This window comes from Echinops telfairi, unplaced genomic scaffold (assembly GCF_000313985.2).
Source record: "Echinops telfairi isolate 266 unplaced genomic scaffold, ASM31398v2 ScPeMD7_2291;HRSCAF=2852, whole genome shotgun sequence".
NCBI classification, from domain to species: domain Eukaryota; kingdom Metazoa; phylum Chordata; class Mammalia; order Afrosoricida; family Tenrecidae; genus Echinops; species Echinops telfairi.
The window spans coordinates 11,959,601-11,980,285 of record NW_022106189.1 but is presented as its reverse complement, the minus strand read 5'-3'; the positions used below and the strand labels follow the sequence as shown (position 1 = coordinate 11,980,285).

The window sequence follows — 20,685 nt, the reverse complement described above, 5'->3', positions numbered from 1 at the left end:
TGATTGCTGAAGACAAAACGGGTACATAAGCAAATATGCTGAAGAAAGTGGATGGTGCCCGGCTATCAAAAGACACAGTAGAACCCCAGTACTCAACTGCATCAATACTCAAAAAGCCAGTTGATTTTTATGGAAGGGGATTCTCCTTCCAAACATCCCTATACCTCCTCTCCACATCTGTGTCACAGATCCAGATCCTCGTCAAGTTCAAGGTATGGGCCATACTGTAGTTGTTAAAAACTTTTTTAATGTTGTGTTTCTTAGTTAAATTATATTAATTAACTCTGAACTTATTTACTTTGAAATTTCTGTTTAATGTTTTGTATTAAAAGGCAAGATTGGGGTAAAAACTTAGTGATCGAGAACGGATTAATCAATTTTCAGTTATTTTTTATGGGAAAAATTGATTCAGAACTCAACTGCATCGAATTCTAGACATTCCTTCAAGAACAGATTAGCGAAGTCGAGGTCAGGGTTCTACTGCATAGTGCCTGGGGTCCTAAAGGCTTGAAGTTAAACAAGCAACCATCTAGCAAGGAAGCCCGCATGAAAGAATCACACCAGCCTGTGTGATCATTAGGTGTCAATGAGATCAAGTATTGAGTATCAAAAGATCCAAAACAAAAGATCCAAATCAATGTGAAAGAGGGGGGTTGGAGTGGAGACCCAAAGTCCTTCTGTAAACAACTGACATCCCACCCACAGAAGGGTTACAAGGAAGGGACAATTCAACCAAGGTGCTGGATAGCACCAACAAAATGCACATCAATTCTCTAGGTCCAGAATGCTTCCTCGCTGCCACTACCATGACCCAGTTCTACCTTACAAATCTGGCTAGACCAGACACATTGGTACAGATAAGGGCTTTAGACACATGGAATTCAGGGCACATAAAACCCTCAGAAACAGTAGTGGGAGTAGCAGTATCATGAGGGTAGGGGGATGGTAAGGACAGGGGAGTAGAAAAAAGTAACCCATCACAAGGTTGTACGTATATATAGCCCACCCAAGGGAACGAATAACAAATGTGGGTGGAGGGAGACAACAGACAGTGTAAGACACAAAATAACAACAACAATATATCATTGGTCAAGCATTCACGAGGGTGGAAGTAAGCCGGCGGGAGGGGGAAAAAAAGAGGAGCTCATACCAAGGGCTCAAGTAGAAAGAAAATGTTTGGGAAATGTTGAAGGTAACATATGTACAAGTGTGCTTAAGACCAGTGAAAGATGGATTATCATAAGATTTGTAAGAGCCCCCCCCCCAATAAAATGATTGATAAAAAAGTTTTTTAAGAAAAAAAAGAAACTATTTCTAAAAAAAGAGAATAGTTTACTCAATAATGGTGCTGACACAATTGGATAGTCACATACAAAAAATCAAATTGGACACCTACCTTATACCATAAAGGACAATTAGCTCACAGTGGATCAAAAACCAAAATATACAAATCAAAACAATAAAACTTTTAAAAGAAAACCCCTGATACCAAGTCAATTTTGACTCATAGTGAAAAGATAGGTGTACATCATGATTTTAGATGAGGCAATTATTTTTTAGATATGGCAACCAAAGCACAAGCAACAAAAGAATAAACAGACAAACTACACTTTATAAAAATAAAAAATCTTTCCTATTTCAAAAAGCACAATCAAGAAAGCAAAAGGTAATCTATAGTATGGAAAGGCATACCGATAAATTATCCACTGAGGGCTTCAAAAAGTTCATGGGAAAAAGCCCATTATCTTTTAATTCCATTTTCCCGTGAACTTTTAAAAAAAATCATTTTATTGAGGGCTCATACAACTCTTATACAATCCATACATACATCCATTGTGCCAAGCACATTTGTGCATTTGTTGCATTTAAGAACTAGAGGAAAGTTGTATGTTTCATCGTTGCTACCCTGTACCCTGAGACTGGCTCATCTCCTCCCCATGACCCTTCTGTGAGGGGGTGTCCAGTTGCCTACAGATGGGCTTTGGGTCCCCACTCTGCACTCCCCCTCATTCATCCTGTGAACTTTTTGAAGCCCTATCATAAGTGATAAATGTAGGTAACCAGATTAAATCAAGAACTCTTATAACTCAACAGAAAACAGTCCCAAAACGTCAAAGGATTTGAATGTATTTGTCCAAAGAAGGTATACAAAGGTCAAATGACAAATGAAAGATTCTCAGTGTGTCCTGTCTCAAACAAAACAAACCGAAAGTGTAGAGCCAGCCATGATTCATGGCAACCCAATGTGTGTCACAATAGGACATTCAATCGCTGGTTTTCCATAAGCACAGTGATAGGCCTTTCTTCTAAAGAACTTCTGGGTAGACGCAAATCTCCAATTTTGGGGTAGCAGTCCAGTGTATGCACATTAGGGAATTAGTCATTAGGGAAAAGTAATTCAAAGCCACAATGACATTATCACACCACACTCACCAAAAAGATGGCCAAACATAAAATAAAATAACAAGAGCTGGCAAAGATGTGGAAAATCCCAAACCCTCACACCCTACGGTGGAAAGATAAAATGGTGCAACCATTGTGGAGAGTAGCCTGGCACATCCACAAATGGTTCAACGTATTTTAACCACAGAAAATAGTAATTTCAATCCTACTTATACAGTGCATTTCAAAAAGTTCATTTTTCCACAAAATTTTTGAAACTTCCTCTTTTATCGAGGTGTTCAAACAAAAATGTGTGTTTGCTGTTCACAGCAGCATTATTCATACATAAAAGCTAAAAAGTGAAAACAACCCCAAATGTCCATCAACTGATGAACGAATAAACAAAATTTGGCATATCCATATAATGGAGTATTCAGCCACAGAAAGAAATGAAGTACTGTTACATGCTACAACATAGATGAACCTAGAAAATATATTAGAAAGGAGACACAGAAATAGGAAACACAGGGTGAAAGAGGGATAATAGTAAAATGAGGATTGAAATGAATATATTGAAAAAATGTGTACAAAATATCCATGTATAATTTATAATCAGCTCTATAAACCTTTAAATCATAATAAAAGTATTTTATTTTATATAATTTAGTTATTATATAAAATATAATATAAGTAAAGTATATTAAAATTATGCTAAGTAGAAAAAAGATAAACACAAAGGCCACATCTTATACTTATAGGAAATACACAGAATAGAAAAATCAGATATACAGAACATAGACTGGAAGTGGGGGAAAGGGGCAAGTAAGTACTAATGGGTACGAAGTCTCATTTGGGGCTGATGAATATATTCTAAAACTAGATACTTGTGATGATTGCACAACTTTGTGACTGTACTAAAAGCAATGAATTGTATTTTTATGAATTTTGTGGTGTGTGAATTTTATGATGATAATAGGAAAAAGGCATTAATCTTGGCTGAGGCAATGGCTCAGTTAAACATAAGTCCTTTCTATAAAAACAAAAGAGGTTTTTCTGGGACGATGGCCACCAGATAAAGACGCATAGAAGGAACTCCTTAACAACAGAGAAAAACTCGGTGAGAAGGACATCTCAGGCTCCTCTGAAACCAGAGAACAACTTCAAGTTTAGTTGACCGGTTTTCTGCAGTTCAAAGTTTGTGGAACAGGTAGGGGAGGGGAAGAAGGAACATAACCTCACATGTAGAGTAGGGCAACTTCTGCTGGCTACTACTGGCAGCCTTTATGTGCTTCCTCACTGAGAGTTGCCACTGCAGCTGTCGCCTCTCCACCATTGACCAGCAGGTGGGGCCAATGCTACATGCTCGCCCCTATCCCTAAGCAAACAAACTATGGGTCCTTACTGGTGCCCATCATGGAGCACCTCTTCTGCTCTTTCTCCTCTGCTTCTTGCCACTGTTTCCTTTGGGGATCCATCAGGGATGGCATACCATGCCAGCCACTCAGCAAGGAGGACCCCACCATCCAGTCAGCACCCCTGACACTACTGCTGGCCCCTCCTCCACGTAGCCAGCCACACAAATACACCACTGCTGATGCTGCACAGACTAACCAGTGGCACTGCCACACAATGTTGTCATTGAAGCAGCTGCCACTCCTTTCACACCCCACAACTTAAGAGAAATAAGAGACCCCATGAGAGATCCCATAGCATAACATTTATTGCTGCTCCCAGGTCCCTCCCTAGCCTGCCTCTGTAGTTTCAGCAACAGCAGCTAAGTGACTTGCGCACCAGCTGGGATGGCAGCTGATGCTGGCGCTCCAACGTCCCACTGTCCCCTTTTGCAGCTCCTCCCAGGGAGAAGAGAACCTGCAGTGCAGGACGGTAATCAAGGTTCCCTTCGCCAGAGAGCGCTGCTCCCAGGGCCAATGCACAGGGAGTTCCAGCTGTAGAACTCATCCCTGGAGACCCGCACTAACTGAAGACACACTATGCAAGCACCAGCTCCACCAGCCTGACCCAGGCACTTCCTCGGCCCCTGACCTGGCACCAACAACATTTTTGACACCACGCCCATCCAAGTGCCCCAAGCCCACTCAAACCTACAACAGCAGCAAGATTCCCAAACCAAAGAGCACCATCTCTTCTTTTTAGTATCTTTAATTCAGCGCATCTTTTAAAAATCTAAGTGTACATTTTTATTTTTATGCGACCTTTTCCATCCTCCACCATCTCTTTTGTTCTTTCCCTCCTTTTCCTCTGAAACGTATTTTTATGATATCTATTAATTTTATTACCATTCTTAAAATACATTTTTTCATGATCTTTATGAACCTTATAGTCCTTCTTTAATGCTGCCCACCCAGTTCCTTTGCTTCTCTCTACCCTTGTTTTTCCTTTCTGTCATTTTTGTTGTGTTGTTGTTATCTGGTTCCTCTCCTATTAATCCTCTCCTGCAACAGTCAACAGTGTTAACTATCCCCACACGACCTAGAAGTCCACTCAGAAATAACAGCCACATGCAGAAACAGCAATTGCAGGATACACCACACACAAAAAAATCAAGGCACAAACAACTACACAACAACCACATCCAGAGGATTACTCTAAAGAAACAAGCATGGAACTATCAGAAACAGAACTCAGTGGAATGGTGCTAAGATACCTTCCATGGATTGAGGAAAGAATTAAAAAACTAGAAATCCTGTGCCAAATAGAACTCCAGAAGATAAATAAGGTAGCAACGTTAGAAAACACGGGGAAGGAGCGTAATAATAAAGTTAAAGAAAACTAAATCACAAATTATGAGCTTGAATACAATTCTTTAGATTATAGTAGGAGAGAAACAACCAAAAAAATCAAAGGAATCTGAAACATGCCTACGAATGATGTGAAGCACCATCAAATAAAACGACCTCTCATTGAAATCCTGGAGCAAGAACAAAAAATCTACAGGAAAAAATAGTACAAGAAGCCATGACAGAAAACTTCCCTAGCACTGTAAATGAGGAAAAATAGGTATTCACGGAGCAAAAAATAGCAATTCAAGAAACTACAAGAACCACAATAAATAGGTCCCCAATGTAAAACTACAACATATCCCACTCAAACTCTCCAACATCAAAGAAAAGGACAGAATCCCAAGAGCAGCTAGGAGAAAATGAACAGTCATCTACAAACGAAAACCAGTAAGAATACGTTTGGGTTTCTCAGCAGAAACCATATAGGCAAGAAGATAATGGAGTGACATATAAAATCGAGAGAGAAAAATTGCCAACCAAAATTCCTGTACCCAGTAAAACTATCCCTTAGATATGAGGGTGAAATAAGAGTAATTCCAGAATACTACGAGTAGAAATGAAAGGACTTTGTGAAAACCATAACATAACAGGATTACAAAAAAATACTAATGGAAACACACAGAGAATAAATGAAAACAGCAGACAAACTTGAGTGCAACATACAGGTCAACAGCCTGAAGAAAGTTCTCAAAACAGAAATAGAGGAAGAAGAAAGAAACCAAAAAAAAAACAAAACCAAAAATGAGCAAAATGGCAAGATGACAGCAACAAACCCACATGTATCAATAAGGACACTGAACGTCAATGGATTAAACGCACCAGTGAAGTGACAAAGAGTGGCAGATTGGGTTAGAAAAAAAGACCAACATTATGTTCTCTACAAGAGACACATTGTAAAAACAAAGACAAAAATAGACTAAATATCAAGGATGAAAAGCAAAATTACAAGCTAATAGAAACAAAATGGTGTAAGAGTGGCAATATTAATTTCTGACAGAATACACTCCAAGGCAAAAACACATGAGGAGAGACAAAATCTGACACTACATAATAATTACAGGAGCAATGGGACAAGCTGCGATAACCATATTAAACATATATTCTCCCAGTGAGAGACCTTCAAAATACATTAATCAAATTCTCACAGAAGAGAGAATTAGTACAGGCAATAATAGTTGGAGATTTCAATACAGCACTCTCAAGCAAAGACAGATCAGAAAAGAAACTCAAACACAAAGAACTAAACAACACAGCCAATTCAGCTTTTTAGACATATCCATAGCACTCCACCCAAAAATAACAAGTCCCCATTCTTCTCCAGTACACACGGAACATTTTCTAAAATAGACGGAGTGAAGCCACTCAGCAAGACTAAATAAACTTTGAACCATCAAGGTTGCCGAGCCCATATTCTCAGACCACAATGCTGTAAAACTAGAAATAAACTATTTTTTAAAAAAAACAGGGGCTAAATAACCAACAGTGGAAATTGAACAACACACTACTTAAAAATTACATAGTGATAGATCAAATAAGAGATGAAATACAAAAATTCCCTGAAACACATAGAACCAAACCACAACATAACTTTGGGACACAGTAAAACCTCTGGGACACAGCAAATGCAGTTAGCAGAGGGCAATTTATAATCTATAACAATCAACGCATACAGGAAAAAGAAGGAGCAAACCAAAATTCACCCCTCAGCACAATATCTTCATCAACTAGAACAAGAACAACAGAATAAACCCTCAACCCAAAGAAGAAATTGTAAAAGTTAAAATAGTAATAAATGAATTGGAAAATTGAAAAACAATGGGGAAAAATCAGCAAGACAGGAAGTTGGTTCTTGGAATGGATTACAAATATTGACAAAATATTGGCAAGCTTAACAAAAGACTAGAAAGAGAAGGTGGAAATATCTAGAAAAGAAAGGGCAAAATCATAAAACAACCAAATGAAATAAAAGTGGCTTCACAGGGAATTCTACCAAGAATTCAGAGAAGAGCTGTCACCAATTCTACCCAGACTATTCCAGAAAATAGAAAGGACAGCAATCTTCCAAGCTCATTTTATGAAACAAGCACAATCCTACTAAAGCCCAAACCAGGTAAAGGTACTAGGGTAGAAATCAATATCACTTATGAACACACATGTAAAAATTCTCAACAAAATCCTGGCAAATAGAATCCAATCATTTATACATTTAAAGAAAAAAATTTTTTAAAACCACTGTGATCAAGTAAGATTTATACAAGTTACACAAAGATAATCCAACATTAGAAAAAGTCACTGCAACCCACCATATTAACAACAACAACAAAAATAAGAACCACAGGATCATGTGAATCAATACAAAAAAGACATTTTACCATATCCAACATCCATACCAACACACATCAACAACATAAGGATAAATGGGAAATTTCTCAACACACAAAAAGCCAAATCTGGCCAGACCAGAGGATGTACACTGGTACAGATAGGAACTGGAAAAACACAGGGAATCCAGGATAGATGACCCCTTCAGGACCAGTGGTGAGAGGGGCGATGCCTGGAGGGTGAAGGGAATGCGGGGTAGAAAGGGGGAACCAATAACAAGAATCTAAGTATAGCCTCCTCCCTGGGGGATGGACAGCAGAGAAGAGGGTGGAGGGAGACGTTGGACAGTGTATGTTATGATAAAACTATAATAATTTATGAATTATGAAGGGTTCAGGTGGGAGGGTGGAGGGGGGAGGGAGGGGAAAAATGAGCAACTCATTGAGGGCTAAAGTAGAGGGCAAACGTTTTGAGAATGATGAGGGCAACAGGTGTACATATGTGCTTGACCCAATGGATGTATGTAGGGACTATGATAAGAATTGTATGAGCCCTCAATAAAATAATTTTTAAAAAAAGAATAGTGAGGGTAACAAATGTACAAATGTGCTTTATACAACTGATGTATGTATGGATTGTGATGAGTTGTATGAGCCCCCAATAAAATGACTTACAAAAAAAAAAGCCATATCTGAAAAACCAATGGCCAATGTCTTACCAAAAGCATTTCCTCTGCAAATGGGAACAAGAAAAAAATGTACCCCTCATTACCACTCTTATTCAAAAATATGCTGGAAGTCTTAGCCAGAACCATTAGACAACAAAAAGAAATCAAAGGAATACAACTAGACCAGGAACAAGTGAAAGTCTGAATATTTGCAAATGCTATGAATTTATACGTAGAAAACCCCAAAGACCCAACAAGAAGATTGTTGGAAACAATCATAGGATCAAACATGGCAGGATATAAGATTAAGAAACAAATCCATCAGATTCCTGTTAAACTAGCAAAGAATGCTCTGAAAAAGACATCAAGAAAACAATGTCATTTATAATAGCCACACAGGAGATAAAATACTCCAGAATAAACTAATCGGAGGGGGGAAAAGACCTGTACAAAGGACACTAAGGCAAGAAACCAAAAGAGACCAACACAAATGGAAGACTATCTCATGTTCATGCATCAAGAGTCACTGCGAGGGGGGCGGAAGAACCCTGGTGGTGTTGGAGGAACAGAATCCTAGCCGAGAGGAATTACTGACAGACAAATGAAGGGTGAGTGATAGTGGGGCAGGAGGAAGGGAAAAGGAAACAGAGGCATGATCTAGGAAGCAAAAACATTCAAGAAGAAATATAGCTGTCTACATTTGTAAATATGTTAACTCATAATAATAGACGTATTGCCCTATGTACTGTATATACTCCTGTATAAGCAGAGTTTCCCGGCACATTTTTAATGCTGCTTTTGTGGTAAAATTAGGTGCCTCAACTGATATTCAGGTCAGCATGTACTGGAGTATATATGGTACATATATTTATATGGTATTATATTGAGGAACTGGACAGATTTTGGGCCTCTACTGAAGCCCTCCCTCAACGCAAGAACACTTTGTTCTATTAACCTAGCATTCTGTGATGCTCACCCTCCTGACACGATCCCTGAAGACAAAATGGGTGCATTTGCAAATGTGGTGAAGAAAGCTGATGGTGCAAAGCTATTAAAAAGATATAGCATCTGGGGTCTTAAATGCTTGAAGTTAAACAAGCAGCCATCTAGCAGGGAAGCAAAATGTGCACATTAAAGAAGCACACCAGCATGTGTGATCATGAGGTGTCAGTGGGATCAGGTAACAGGTATCAGAAGACCCAAAACAAATAATTATATTGTTGAGAACAAGGGAGGTCAAAGTGGAGACCCAAAACCCATTGGATAATTGGACAACCTCTCACAAAGGAAGGGATAACACTGACAAAATAGAATATTCCTCTGGTTCCTTGAAACTTCCTCACCCACAATATCATGACCCTAGCTCTACCTTACAAATCCAGCTAAACCAGAGCATGTATACTGGTACAGACAAGAGCTCTAGACACACAGAATTCAGGCAGATAAACCCCTCAGGAACTGAAATAGGAGTAATGATACCAAGAGAGTAAGAGGTAGATGGGGGGAGGAAGAGGAGAAAAGGAGGAACCAAATGCAATGATCAATGTATAACACCCCCTCAACCCGCCCCCCGTAAAAGGGAAGAACAACCGAAATGTGGGTGAAGGGAAACAGCGGTGTAAGATATGAAAATAATAATTTATCAAGGGTTCACAAGGGAGGGAGGAAAAGAGGAGCTAACACCAAGGGCTCAAGTAGAAAGAAGATGTTAACAAAATGAAGATGGCAACTATGTACAAATGTGCTTGATGCAATTGACGTATGCATTGTTATAAGAACTGTAAGAGCTCCCAATAAAATGATTGGGCGGGGGGGAGAAAGAAAGAAACTCACTGCCACGGAGTTAAGGCTAACTCACAGAGACCCTGTAGGGCGGGGTAAAACTGCCCCCTGTGGGTTTCTGATACTACAACTCCTTACAGTGAATAGAAAGCCTCATCCTTCTCCTGTGGAGTACCTGATGATTGTGAACTGCTGGCTTTGTGGTTAGCAACCCCATAATTAATCACTATGTCACCTGGGCTCCTCATGTTGATAGATAAAAAGACTTAATATTAGGAAAAAAAACAATAATACTCAAAGCAATCGATAAATACGATACAATTCTGATCCAAATTCTAACTTCATTCTTTAAACAAATGGAAAAGCTAATTAATGACTAACTTCATATGAAGAAGGTAGAGATCCAGGATAAGCAAATAACGCCTTAAAAATAACAAAGTAGAAGATACTCTAATACTCCAACTTCAAATCCTATTATATAGCCACAACAGTCAAAACAACCTGGCACTGATATAGGCATGTAGACCAGTGGACAGAACAGAAACCCCAAGAATAAATTCATCCACATAAAGGCAACTGATCTTCAACAAAGGGCAAAAAAACACCAACTGGTAAAGGAATGGTATCGTCAACAAATGTTGCTGGCAATATTGGATCTCCACCTGCAGAAGAATGAAATAGGGCCCATACCTCACCATGTAAACAAACAAACAAACAAACAAACAAAAACAAACTCAAGATGGATCAAAGACCTAAATGCAAATTCAAGAGCTATAAAGATCATAGATAATAAAACAGGGGCAAACTTCAGGGCCCTGTTGCAGGGCACAGACATACTATCAAATATAACAAATTAAGCACACAGTAAGAAACAAAATATGAGATCACAAAATCACAGATCACTGGGACTTACTAAAAATAAGACACTATGTGCATCAAAAACTCCATCAGAAGAGTAAAAATAGAGCCCACACACTAGGGAAAATCTTCAGCAATGACATAGTGAACAGGGACTAGTTTCTAAGATCTTTAGAATTCAGCAATACCTCAATAAGAAAAAATCAAATAATCTAATTTAAAAAGTGCACCAAAGGCATGAACAGACAGTTCACCAAAAATGATATTCCATGGCTAACAAACACATGAAATATGCTCATAGAATCACTAGCCATTCAGGAAATGCAAATCAAAATAGCAATGAGATATCACCTTGTAGCAAAAATGACAACCCAACGCAATAGAAAACAAAAAATATTTGAGAAAGTGCAGACAGATTAGAGCTCTCATCTTTCCAGTGGGTCTGTAAACGTACCACTGTTCGGGAATATGCACTCCCATGTAAATCGCAGCACTGTTCATAATATCAAGAAGTTGGAAACAGCTCAAAAGCCTATCAGTAGAATCACTACAGAAACTTTATTCCTGCACACAATGGTACACTATGTATTGCCAAAAAACACTGATGAAACCACCAAACACTTCACAACATGAAGGGACCTGGAGAACATGGGGAAAAGAAGTCAGTCGATCATAACAGGACAAATATTGTGTAACCTCACTACCTATAGAGACAGGCATCTGTTCTCAAGTCAGATCATCTTTTAATTCAGTCTCCCAACCAAGATGGTGGTGTGTCTGTCCATGCGTAGGGTCTATTTATCACTCCCTTATTTGTACATCTTAAAAACCACTTCTTCAGAGGCGGCTGTACCCCAGTGGCTCTCAGCTCTTCATTTAAGAGGAGAGGGAAAGGACCAAACAGACCCTGACATGCGGGGTTGTGCAGTCGTCCCAAGTAGACACTGCTGCAACGGGGCTCAGTACAGGATGGGTGTGTCTGCGGCTGAGATATCACTTCTGTTGGTGGGTAAGCTAAGGAGGGGCAGTCTGCCCTAGGGGAAACTGCTTAATATTCCTTACACAGACCCCCAAAGGGAGAATCTGATTTGCATTACCATATACACTCATGTATAAGCCGAGTTTTTCCAGCACATTTTTAATGCAGTGTTTGTGGTAAAATTAGGTGCCTTGGCTGATATTCGGGTCAGCTTATACTAGAGTATATACGGTATGATCCTAAGCATGAATTTTTTACCAAATTTCTATCCAGGCCCTGTGTTAGTATAGGCTACCTAAGATTTCAGTTTTTGATTTTTTTTTAAAAAAGATATACAGCATTCTTCATAGGCCAAATCAGAAGAATCCAACTTGAAAACCCCACTTAAGTGAACTGGACTTTACCTTACACATAACTCTTGTAGATTAAAGGAACAGAATACTCATTTGGACTTAAAGCTGAAATGCCACAGTGTAAGAAGCAGCAGATGACTGCTATCATAAGGTAACTTGGACACTGGAACTCACTGGACTTGGTTTAAATCTCTTGCTTTTGAGGTTACTCAATAACTGGCAGCTTCAGATTACCATACACTTGTTAGTTTCATAGTCTCTTTGCTTCTTGTGACATTTCTTAGTCCTGAAAACTGAGTTTTGCCTTAGTAAATGAGTGCTATTGAATTCTACAGTGTCCAACTCTAGCTCTGCACAGAAGTACACCAACCCATGTGATCAAAGGATTATTAATAATAAAATCCATGATCGTGAGGAGGTTTGTATTAGAACTTAAATTCTGAGCACCTGGCTTGCAGAAGGCTATGGATGCCAGTGAAAACCCAAAATCCATTCGCAGAGTCCCCACATGGATTAAACTCCACTGAACTCTATCAGGTCATTGACTGGGGATGTGAATTTTCTTGCCCTCAAGGTGCATTGGGAAGTGCATTATTGCAGATATCATTAGGTTAAAATGTAACCTCATGTGTTTTCCCCTGTGACTCACTATGAAATCCAGGATAGGTAAATGTATGAGACAGTATCTAAATTAATAGTTCCTTAGGGTTGTAGCAGGGAAAGAAGTTGGGGAGCAATGAGGAGCTAATAATAATGGATACAAGGATGAAGAAAATATTCGAAGATTTATGGTGGTGATGACTGCACAACTGATTTTTATGTATTTAATTCATTTAATTGTATGGCATGTGAATTATATGCCAATAAACTATTAAAAATAAATGTAATGGCTATAGAAATATATATAATACAAAAAGTTTGATATTATTAGCAATTTCTTTGTTAAAAAGATATATCCACAATATTCTGATATTCCTCTCCCAAAGAAAAAAATGATCTTAGCATGAAAATAACATAATTTAAAAGCATACCACACTAGTAAGAGTCAATAATGATCATAGAAATTATGCAATTAGATAATTATGCATTGTTATATATGCATTGATATATCTAAAATATATATACAAGAATTAACAGCAGTTATATCCTATTATTATTACATGCATTTTTTTCCTTTTCTTTAGTTTAGTTATATTTTATGAGGTATTGTGTTTTGTGCTTACAATTGACATTTATTAGTAGTATTATATAATATAAATACATAGGTAATATAAACACATAGATGCTCATTAAGTATTCTTACTGAAGCTAACACTAAATTCTCCAAAACTGACTGTCATCTAGTCTATTGCAACTAGACTCTTACTCTACAGGGCAGAGTAGAACTCTCCATTTGGGTTTCTGAGGATATAAATCTTTAGCGAAACAGAAAGGCTCGTCTTTCTCCTGTGGAGCAGCTAGTACAGCGGTTCTCAACCTGTGGGTCGCGACCCCTTTGGAGTTCAACCAACCCTTTCACCAGTCACCCGATTCATAACAGTAGCAAAATTACAGTTATGAAGCAGCAACGAAAATAATTTTATGGTTGGGGGGGGGGTTACCACAACATGAAGAACTGTATTAAAGGATGGCATCATTAGAACGGTAGAGAACCACTGATCTAGTGGTTTCAAACTGCTGACCTTGTGGTTAATAACCCAATGCTCAACATGTTGTGCCACCAAGGTGCCTTCACCTCTACCAACACAAACAAAAAAAAATCACTGGTGAACAGTTCAAGGAATAAAGATAGCAAAATAGCAAATCTTATCACAGACCTAAAACTTTACTAAATCTAAGTTACTGGAAATTAACCTTAAATGTCCATCTGAATGGACTTATTTTTATTTGGCAAGAGGTTTACATACTTGATTGTGTAATGATATTTTGATAGTTAAAACAGTAACCTTAAGGAGCCAGTAAGGAAAAAATAAGTTTCAATTCTTGATCTAGAAACAGATTGTGCCAGGAAGTTAAAATGAAGAATTTACTCTACACAAGCTGAAGGCATTATTCATATGAGGGCTTCAGAAAGTTCACGGATAAATGAAATTGATAATGGAATTTTTCCATGAACTTTTTAAAGCCCCCTTGTATAAAATATGGTATAAAACTAACATATTTTTTAAAATTTAACCATTACCCCCACCAACTAACCAAAATATGACTTCACAAAATATAATATCATTGGGTGAAACTGGGTGAAGGCTACATGGAACTGTACTTTTTTCTCTTTTTTTTTTTTTTTTGGCAACTTCCTGAGTCTATAATTATTTCAAAATAAAAAGTTAAGTAAAATTAAATGGAGCCACAGGGAATCCAGGACGGATGAGCCCTATAAGACCAGTGGTGTGAGTGGCAAAACAGGGAGGGCAAAGGGAGAATGGGTAGGAAAGAGGGAACCGATTACATGGAACTGTGTGTGACCTCCTCCCTGGGGGACAGACAACCAAAAAGGGATGAAGGGAGACGTCGGACAGGGCAAGATATGACAAAATACCCATTTATAAACTATCGAGGGCTCATGCGGGAGGGGGGAGCGGGGAGGGAGGGGAAAAATGAGGACCTAATGTCGGGGGTTTAAATGGAGAGAAAATGTTTTGAGAAACGATGTACAAATGTGCTTTACACAATTGATGTGTGTATGGATTGGGATAACAGTTGTATGAGCCCCTAATAAAATGTTAAAAAAAATAATAATAAAATAAAAATAAAAAATAAAAAGAACTAAAAAAAAAAAAAATTAAATGGAGCCAGGCACCTACCTAAGGGTTTAGCATAGTACTTAGAACATGATAATAAAGGCTGCCATTTTACTGAACACTTTTATTCTGCCAACTCATTTGAAAATGTAGGTTTCTTCACAAAATATATATACAACTATTCCAGCATAAACTATGACAAGGTAGAATTCGTAAGCTTAGTTTCTCGATATTTGTTTCTTATATTTGTGTCCATGGCCAGATTTTTTTCAGATTTAAAGTTCTCACGTGCATAAGGAACCAGGCTACATCATAAAGGGTTCTAAATTCAGGGTTTCTTCTAAAATCTTTAATTCAAATTTCCATGTGGTCCAAGCCTCATCAAAATATACAACAGTCTCATATCATTAAGCAACTTGCCAGATGAAAATAAATGTATCATCTGTTGTTTCGTTCCAAGTTAATGAAAAGTCTAGCTTGAGACCATCCTCAATTTCAGCCAACACTCTCTTATTAAAACAGTAATAATTCCATGTAATCTTAAAGATGAATATGAAGCCTTTCTGGTGTTCAGCAGTGACTGAATCCCTAGACAAGATTCTGAGTGGTGGAGAGAACATTCTACTTGCCGTCTCTGAATTCCTCAAGCAGCTCTGAGCTGTCCAGCCAGCTCTGCAGGAAAGAGCAAAGAGAGGAGTCTCAGACCAGCTGCTGCAAACTGGACCCTAATTCTTCACAAGTGCCCTTTAAGGCCTATTCACTTCAAGTTGATACTGTACTTACACAGGTGATTTACACAGCTCTTTACTGTGATGAGTGTGATCCTGAAATAGTTTCCTCTACTAAATGTTGCTCAAACCAATTTAAATGGAGAGAATTAAAAGCTATGTGAAGCAATATAACAACTTTTCTACTTTTCCACACACAAAAAATGGCTTCATCCTCCCCCTCCCTCCCCCGCTTTAGCCAGTAAAAGAATACTTAGTCATTTTCATTGTATCTACACCATACTGGTGAAAGACAGGTTGTCGGAGAACTAGCAAGTGAAACAAGTATCTGATCAGACCCCACACCTGAGTTCTCTTCCTATGAGCTCTTGGATGCCAAACATTAGGATTACTGGCAGCACTCTCATGGCAAGAGTTAAGATGTAAATCTCATGGGAGAAGTTAAGATACAGCATACAAGGACTCGAATTTTTCTATTACATGCATCCCTTTTCTGCTTAGACTTTTCTAGTATTTATTTCCCCTCCTTCCTTTCCTTCAATAAACTTAAGATTTTGTGTGAATACAATATATTGCAAAAAGTACAGCTAAAAACATAATAGAAGTTGAAAAACTTTCCACAAACTGAGAGTCTGACAGCAACAACACTCACCAGTTACAGATTGTGCATGAAAGATAGAAGTTGTGCCATGAAAGTAACTGTTGAACACGTGTTCTTAAAATGATATTTTAATGTCTATTTAAATGGTATTTCAAAACATAAATGCAGAATATTCAATAGCCTAAAGGTCTAAGTTCACTAAGAATTATACATTTGCAAATGCACAAAAACTTTAGGCAAAGGCTTGTAATAGGCCTCTCAATTCTTTTATTCTCAACCTATGTTTATCTGCTCAATCAGTTCATAGTCGAGCTATGACACCCATCCCACTGATTCTATTGCACAGAAATAGGTGATATCAGTCATGATATTAGGACTGAAGGAAAACATCAGCATCTTGGCTCTAAGGAGCAATGTGCACAAGGTAAAAGGACATAAAGAAGGAACCTGTCCTCTATGGTAAAAAACAAATCACTGCCCCCAATTTTACCTTCCCTTTAGATGTTTCTGCCTAAACTTTACTTATCGTTTGCCCAAACCAGGAGTTGCTCAAACCTTTATTCTTAATAGTAATACAAACATGTTTCCAGTCATTCAATTTCAAAGCTTTAGTATAATCACTAAATCCACTAAGAAAGTAAAGATTGCTCTTTGCTTTGTCATACTTCTCGTACTCATTGCCCCTCCCAGAATCTCCATTCCCACATGCTTGTTCAAGAAAGTATTCCTTAAACTTGAGTTATACAACAGGGTTTTCTTGATGTACTGCAGCCAAGTTCATAGTCCAAAGCATTATTTTTGACAAGTCACACAAAGTCTTGAAAAAATAATTTCTGGATCTGGCAGTGGGGGCAATAAAATCATTCTAAAGGGCTTAGACAAGTACCTTCCACTAGGTTCTGGACACCAGGACTCAAGACCAAGTTTCCCTGTTTGTCACTTTTCATTATCTTATCTTTTGCCATGGTGATTGTTAAATACTTGGCAAGGGCTTCTTGACTTGTGTTCATGGACAACCAGAGGAGCTGGGCACACTGCAATCCAAGATCATAGCCAGCCTTGAAGGGGAATGGATTCCACAAACTAGAGTAAGTAGGAGGAACTTAGAGAGTGAGTGAGTGAGTGAGTGAGTGAGTGAGTAAGAGAGAGAGAGAGGTGGAAGACAGGAGAGAGGGAGGGAGGAACCCGCTCCCTGTCCTGTAGGTACATGAGGAAGAAGACTCAGATGTTGCATCCAGGGGATTTTAATTTTGAAAAAGGTCTGTGAAGACCTCAAGAAAGTCCAAGGTCTTACTCTACATTAATAAACTTTCCATCTATGAGATTAGAAGAAGCACACATATAAAAGGAAAATTAGGCATAAGCTAGCTATACTAAGCACACTAAAGCAAGTGTTTCAAGAGTTCAGAGGAAGTACAAAAATATTGAGAACTTAGGCATCATGAAAAGGCAGGCTTTTTCACTGAATCTTGAAGGACTGTTCAAGAATAAACGGGCAACGCATTTGGCTAAAGCAGAGAACACCAAGAGATAAGGAAAGTAAGAAAGAATAAATATTGTTCTTTCATTCTCATCACTTTTCATGTGCTTTTGTCTTGTCTCCCTATCTAGATGGTCAGTTAAGAAGCCAGGGACCATATAATTTGTTAACTTATTAGCTAAGTGTCAGCCATATGCTAAAAGCTCAGAATACTGGTAACATGTTTTCTATGTTTTTCAGAATGGCAAAGCCATTTTAAATTCAAAGTAAATTTTAATTCAGATTTTTAAAGTATTAAATTAGGATCCATAAACCAAAACATAATTTTAAGGAAACAAAGATGTTTACAAAAGCATTCTACAAGTTTAAGATATTTTAAAGTATATTTTTCAAAGCTGAAGGTCTTCAGAATTGAAAATTTCTTCAAATTTTGAGTTGTCGAGATCATTGAAAGGATGAGGTAAAATAATAGAAGGTCCCATGGAGTGATCGTTTTAAAAGAAGCGTACAGTCACTTTTTACACAGCAGCCCCCTGAAAAAGGAAAACTCCTCTCCTTAATCTCTTTAAAGGTAATATAACGTTGGAATCAGGAACAAGTACATTTTGTTTCTTCATACACTCAAATGTGAACCTTTTCTTTTTATAGTACCTTCTACATTAAATAAAAAGTAGCAGAGGGCAATTTCTAACCTAATCACCAAAGAGGTAGCAGCAATATGGATCTATACCATCTCTTTTCCAGACATTTGTGCAAAGAGGGCTTCAGTATGGTTCAACTTGAGAACTTCAAGGTTTTAGTTGACAGTGATAACTTAACAAGAACAGATGCTATGATATGAAACGATCAGAAGCCCTTAATATCAATAAACTTGACTTTGAAAATGCTAACAGGATGGACCCACTAGACCATGGAGAGCACCTTAGAAACTGATTTAGCAACAGAAGAATAAACCTATATATAGGTTCCAGTGCTAAAATGATCAACTGCATTTTCTCCACAGCATGGAAGTTGTAGTAGTAGCTTATAGAAGACATTAGTTACTGAAGCAGATGGATCTCATAACTTATTTTATACAAACCTTTTAAAATGTTCATAAAACTCTTCTACCCCAAGCAGGGCAGGTCTAAATGGGTAACAGTAAGAAAAGGCTGACTTCACATGGAAATACTATCTGTGATTTCATTTGCCTACTAAAGCCCCAAGGCAAAACACGTTTGGGGGGTCTGAGGAGGGGGAAAGCCATATGAAAGTCCTATTCACATACTCAAGCAACACACACACACACATACAGAGAGAGAGTGAGTGAGTGAGTGAGTGAGTGAGTGAGTGAGTGAGTGAGTGAGTGACAGAGCGAGAGAGACAGGAAAGACATGGTCCCAACGCTTTATTCTACAAAAGAAAAAGATTCCGAGAATAGAGACTCTTCCAGAAGGGAAATCTAGCTGGAAGCATTCCCTGCTTACGTACATAATTCACTGAGGGTCAGGTAAGATTCCATTTTGTAAGAGGTGAACTTTAAACAGAAAGTCATTAATGGTGCAATATTCACTCATTAGCATGAAGTTACCCCCTAGAATGAAAAGCATTGGCTGTCTCTGCCAAGATGAACAACTTCACTGTGAGACGCTAGAGCAATAGACCATGAACTCCTGGAAAGTTCTACCACGGCCTCAGAAGACAGTTCACCAGCCTAAACTTAGCTACTATTCTTCACTCACTACAGACAAGCCATCTAACACCAGGAGGGGGTTTAAAAAAAAAAACGGCCAAAGAGTCAACAAAAGGCAATGCCTTACAGTGCTGATATATCTCCTGTTTGAACTTGGAGGTAGGGGAAAGAACATTCTAGATGCTTCTGTTCTTGGCGATGGAAACACTTCCAGGTCTTATACCATCAAAAGACACTACAACACAAATGTCTTCCGGGAATGAATGTTGTGCCTGCACGAGGCGATCTCATCTTGGGGTGTGAGGAAGAGGAGGATGGTTGGATGACTAAGAGCATGGGAGACAAGTATGGATGGAGAAGGCAGGATCCAGACAAGGGGTGGATAACCACCTTGGTCAGCCAAGGAGAGGGGAAGGTGTGGATGACTAAGGAAAGGGAAGAGGGTGTGATGACTGAGGGGTATCGCCAGGTTGGCTAAGTGGGAATGTGGGAGATAGGAGTAGTTATGGACAGTGAGTATGGCATGGTAGGGGTGGCTGGGAAAGAGGGCACAGGGAGGGCCAGCAACCCCTGTGGAGCAGCTATGAAAGGCTAGGGAATGCCCTACCCCGGTCTCCTCCTAATTCCCCTTTCTGTTGGGCATGTGCCTGGCTGGGCGTGTGCATGGGCCAGGCCACCAGGCCGCAAGTCACCACTCACCCCATGACTCCCTGGTTGTAGTTCCTCCGCTTCCACGGGGTACCGCTGTACACACCGCCGCTGCTGTCGGCCCGGCTGCCCCCACTGGCCCTCCCTCCACTGGGCTGCAGCAGGCTGTAGTTGAGTCCGTAGGTGCTGGCCTTATTGTCACGTTTTCTCTTGTTGCTGCTGCCGGAGGCCGAGTCGGTAGCTTCCGCGGTGGAAACTGGGACCGAGGAGTGTGGGGAAGAAGATGCAGCGGGGGACAAGGATGCCGAGGGGCCTGCGGCAGCCCGGCGAACCCAGGCCGCCGGCTGGTGGTGATTGTTGTTGTTGTTGGTCGTCTCGAGGGGCAAAAAGTCTCGCTGCTCCACGGGCAGCGTGTGGCCGCCCAGCAGGCGCTCTCCGGAGCGGTACATGCCGGTCTGGCCCGGGGCTGCGCCGCCGGAGCTGCCGGTGCTGCCGCCGCTCCCGCCGATGGCCGTGCTGCCGCCGCCGCCGCTCCCCCCGCCGCTACTGTGACAGTGGTGGTTGAAGTAGAGGTTCCTCAGGCCTTGGGTGGTCTCCCAGATCTGCATCCACAGACTGTTGGATGGTCCGAGCTGCTCTGGCTGGAACCAGGCGATCCTCGGATCCATCAA

At 39.5% G+C, this 20,685-nt stretch overlaps 1 protein-coding gene across 2 annotated transcripts in view; it reads right to left on the bottom strand.

The window, feature by feature from the left end:
- The window catches only part of TENT4B (terminal nucleotidyltransferase 4B), a 68,308-nt gene extending 47,626 nt beyond the window's left edge, over window positions 1-20,682 (bottom strand). The window contains exon 1 of one of the 2 annotated variants that reach the window (XM_004704682.3): window positions 20,066-20,682. In XM_004704682.3, the coding sequence (XP_004704739.2) occupies window positions 20,066-20,682 (617 nt within the window). The remainder of the gene's footprint in view (window positions 1-20,065) is intronic. The other variant, XM_045293724.1, reaches the window with a different exon arrangement.
- Between the last annotated feature and the right edge of the window lie 3 nt (window positions 20,683-20,685).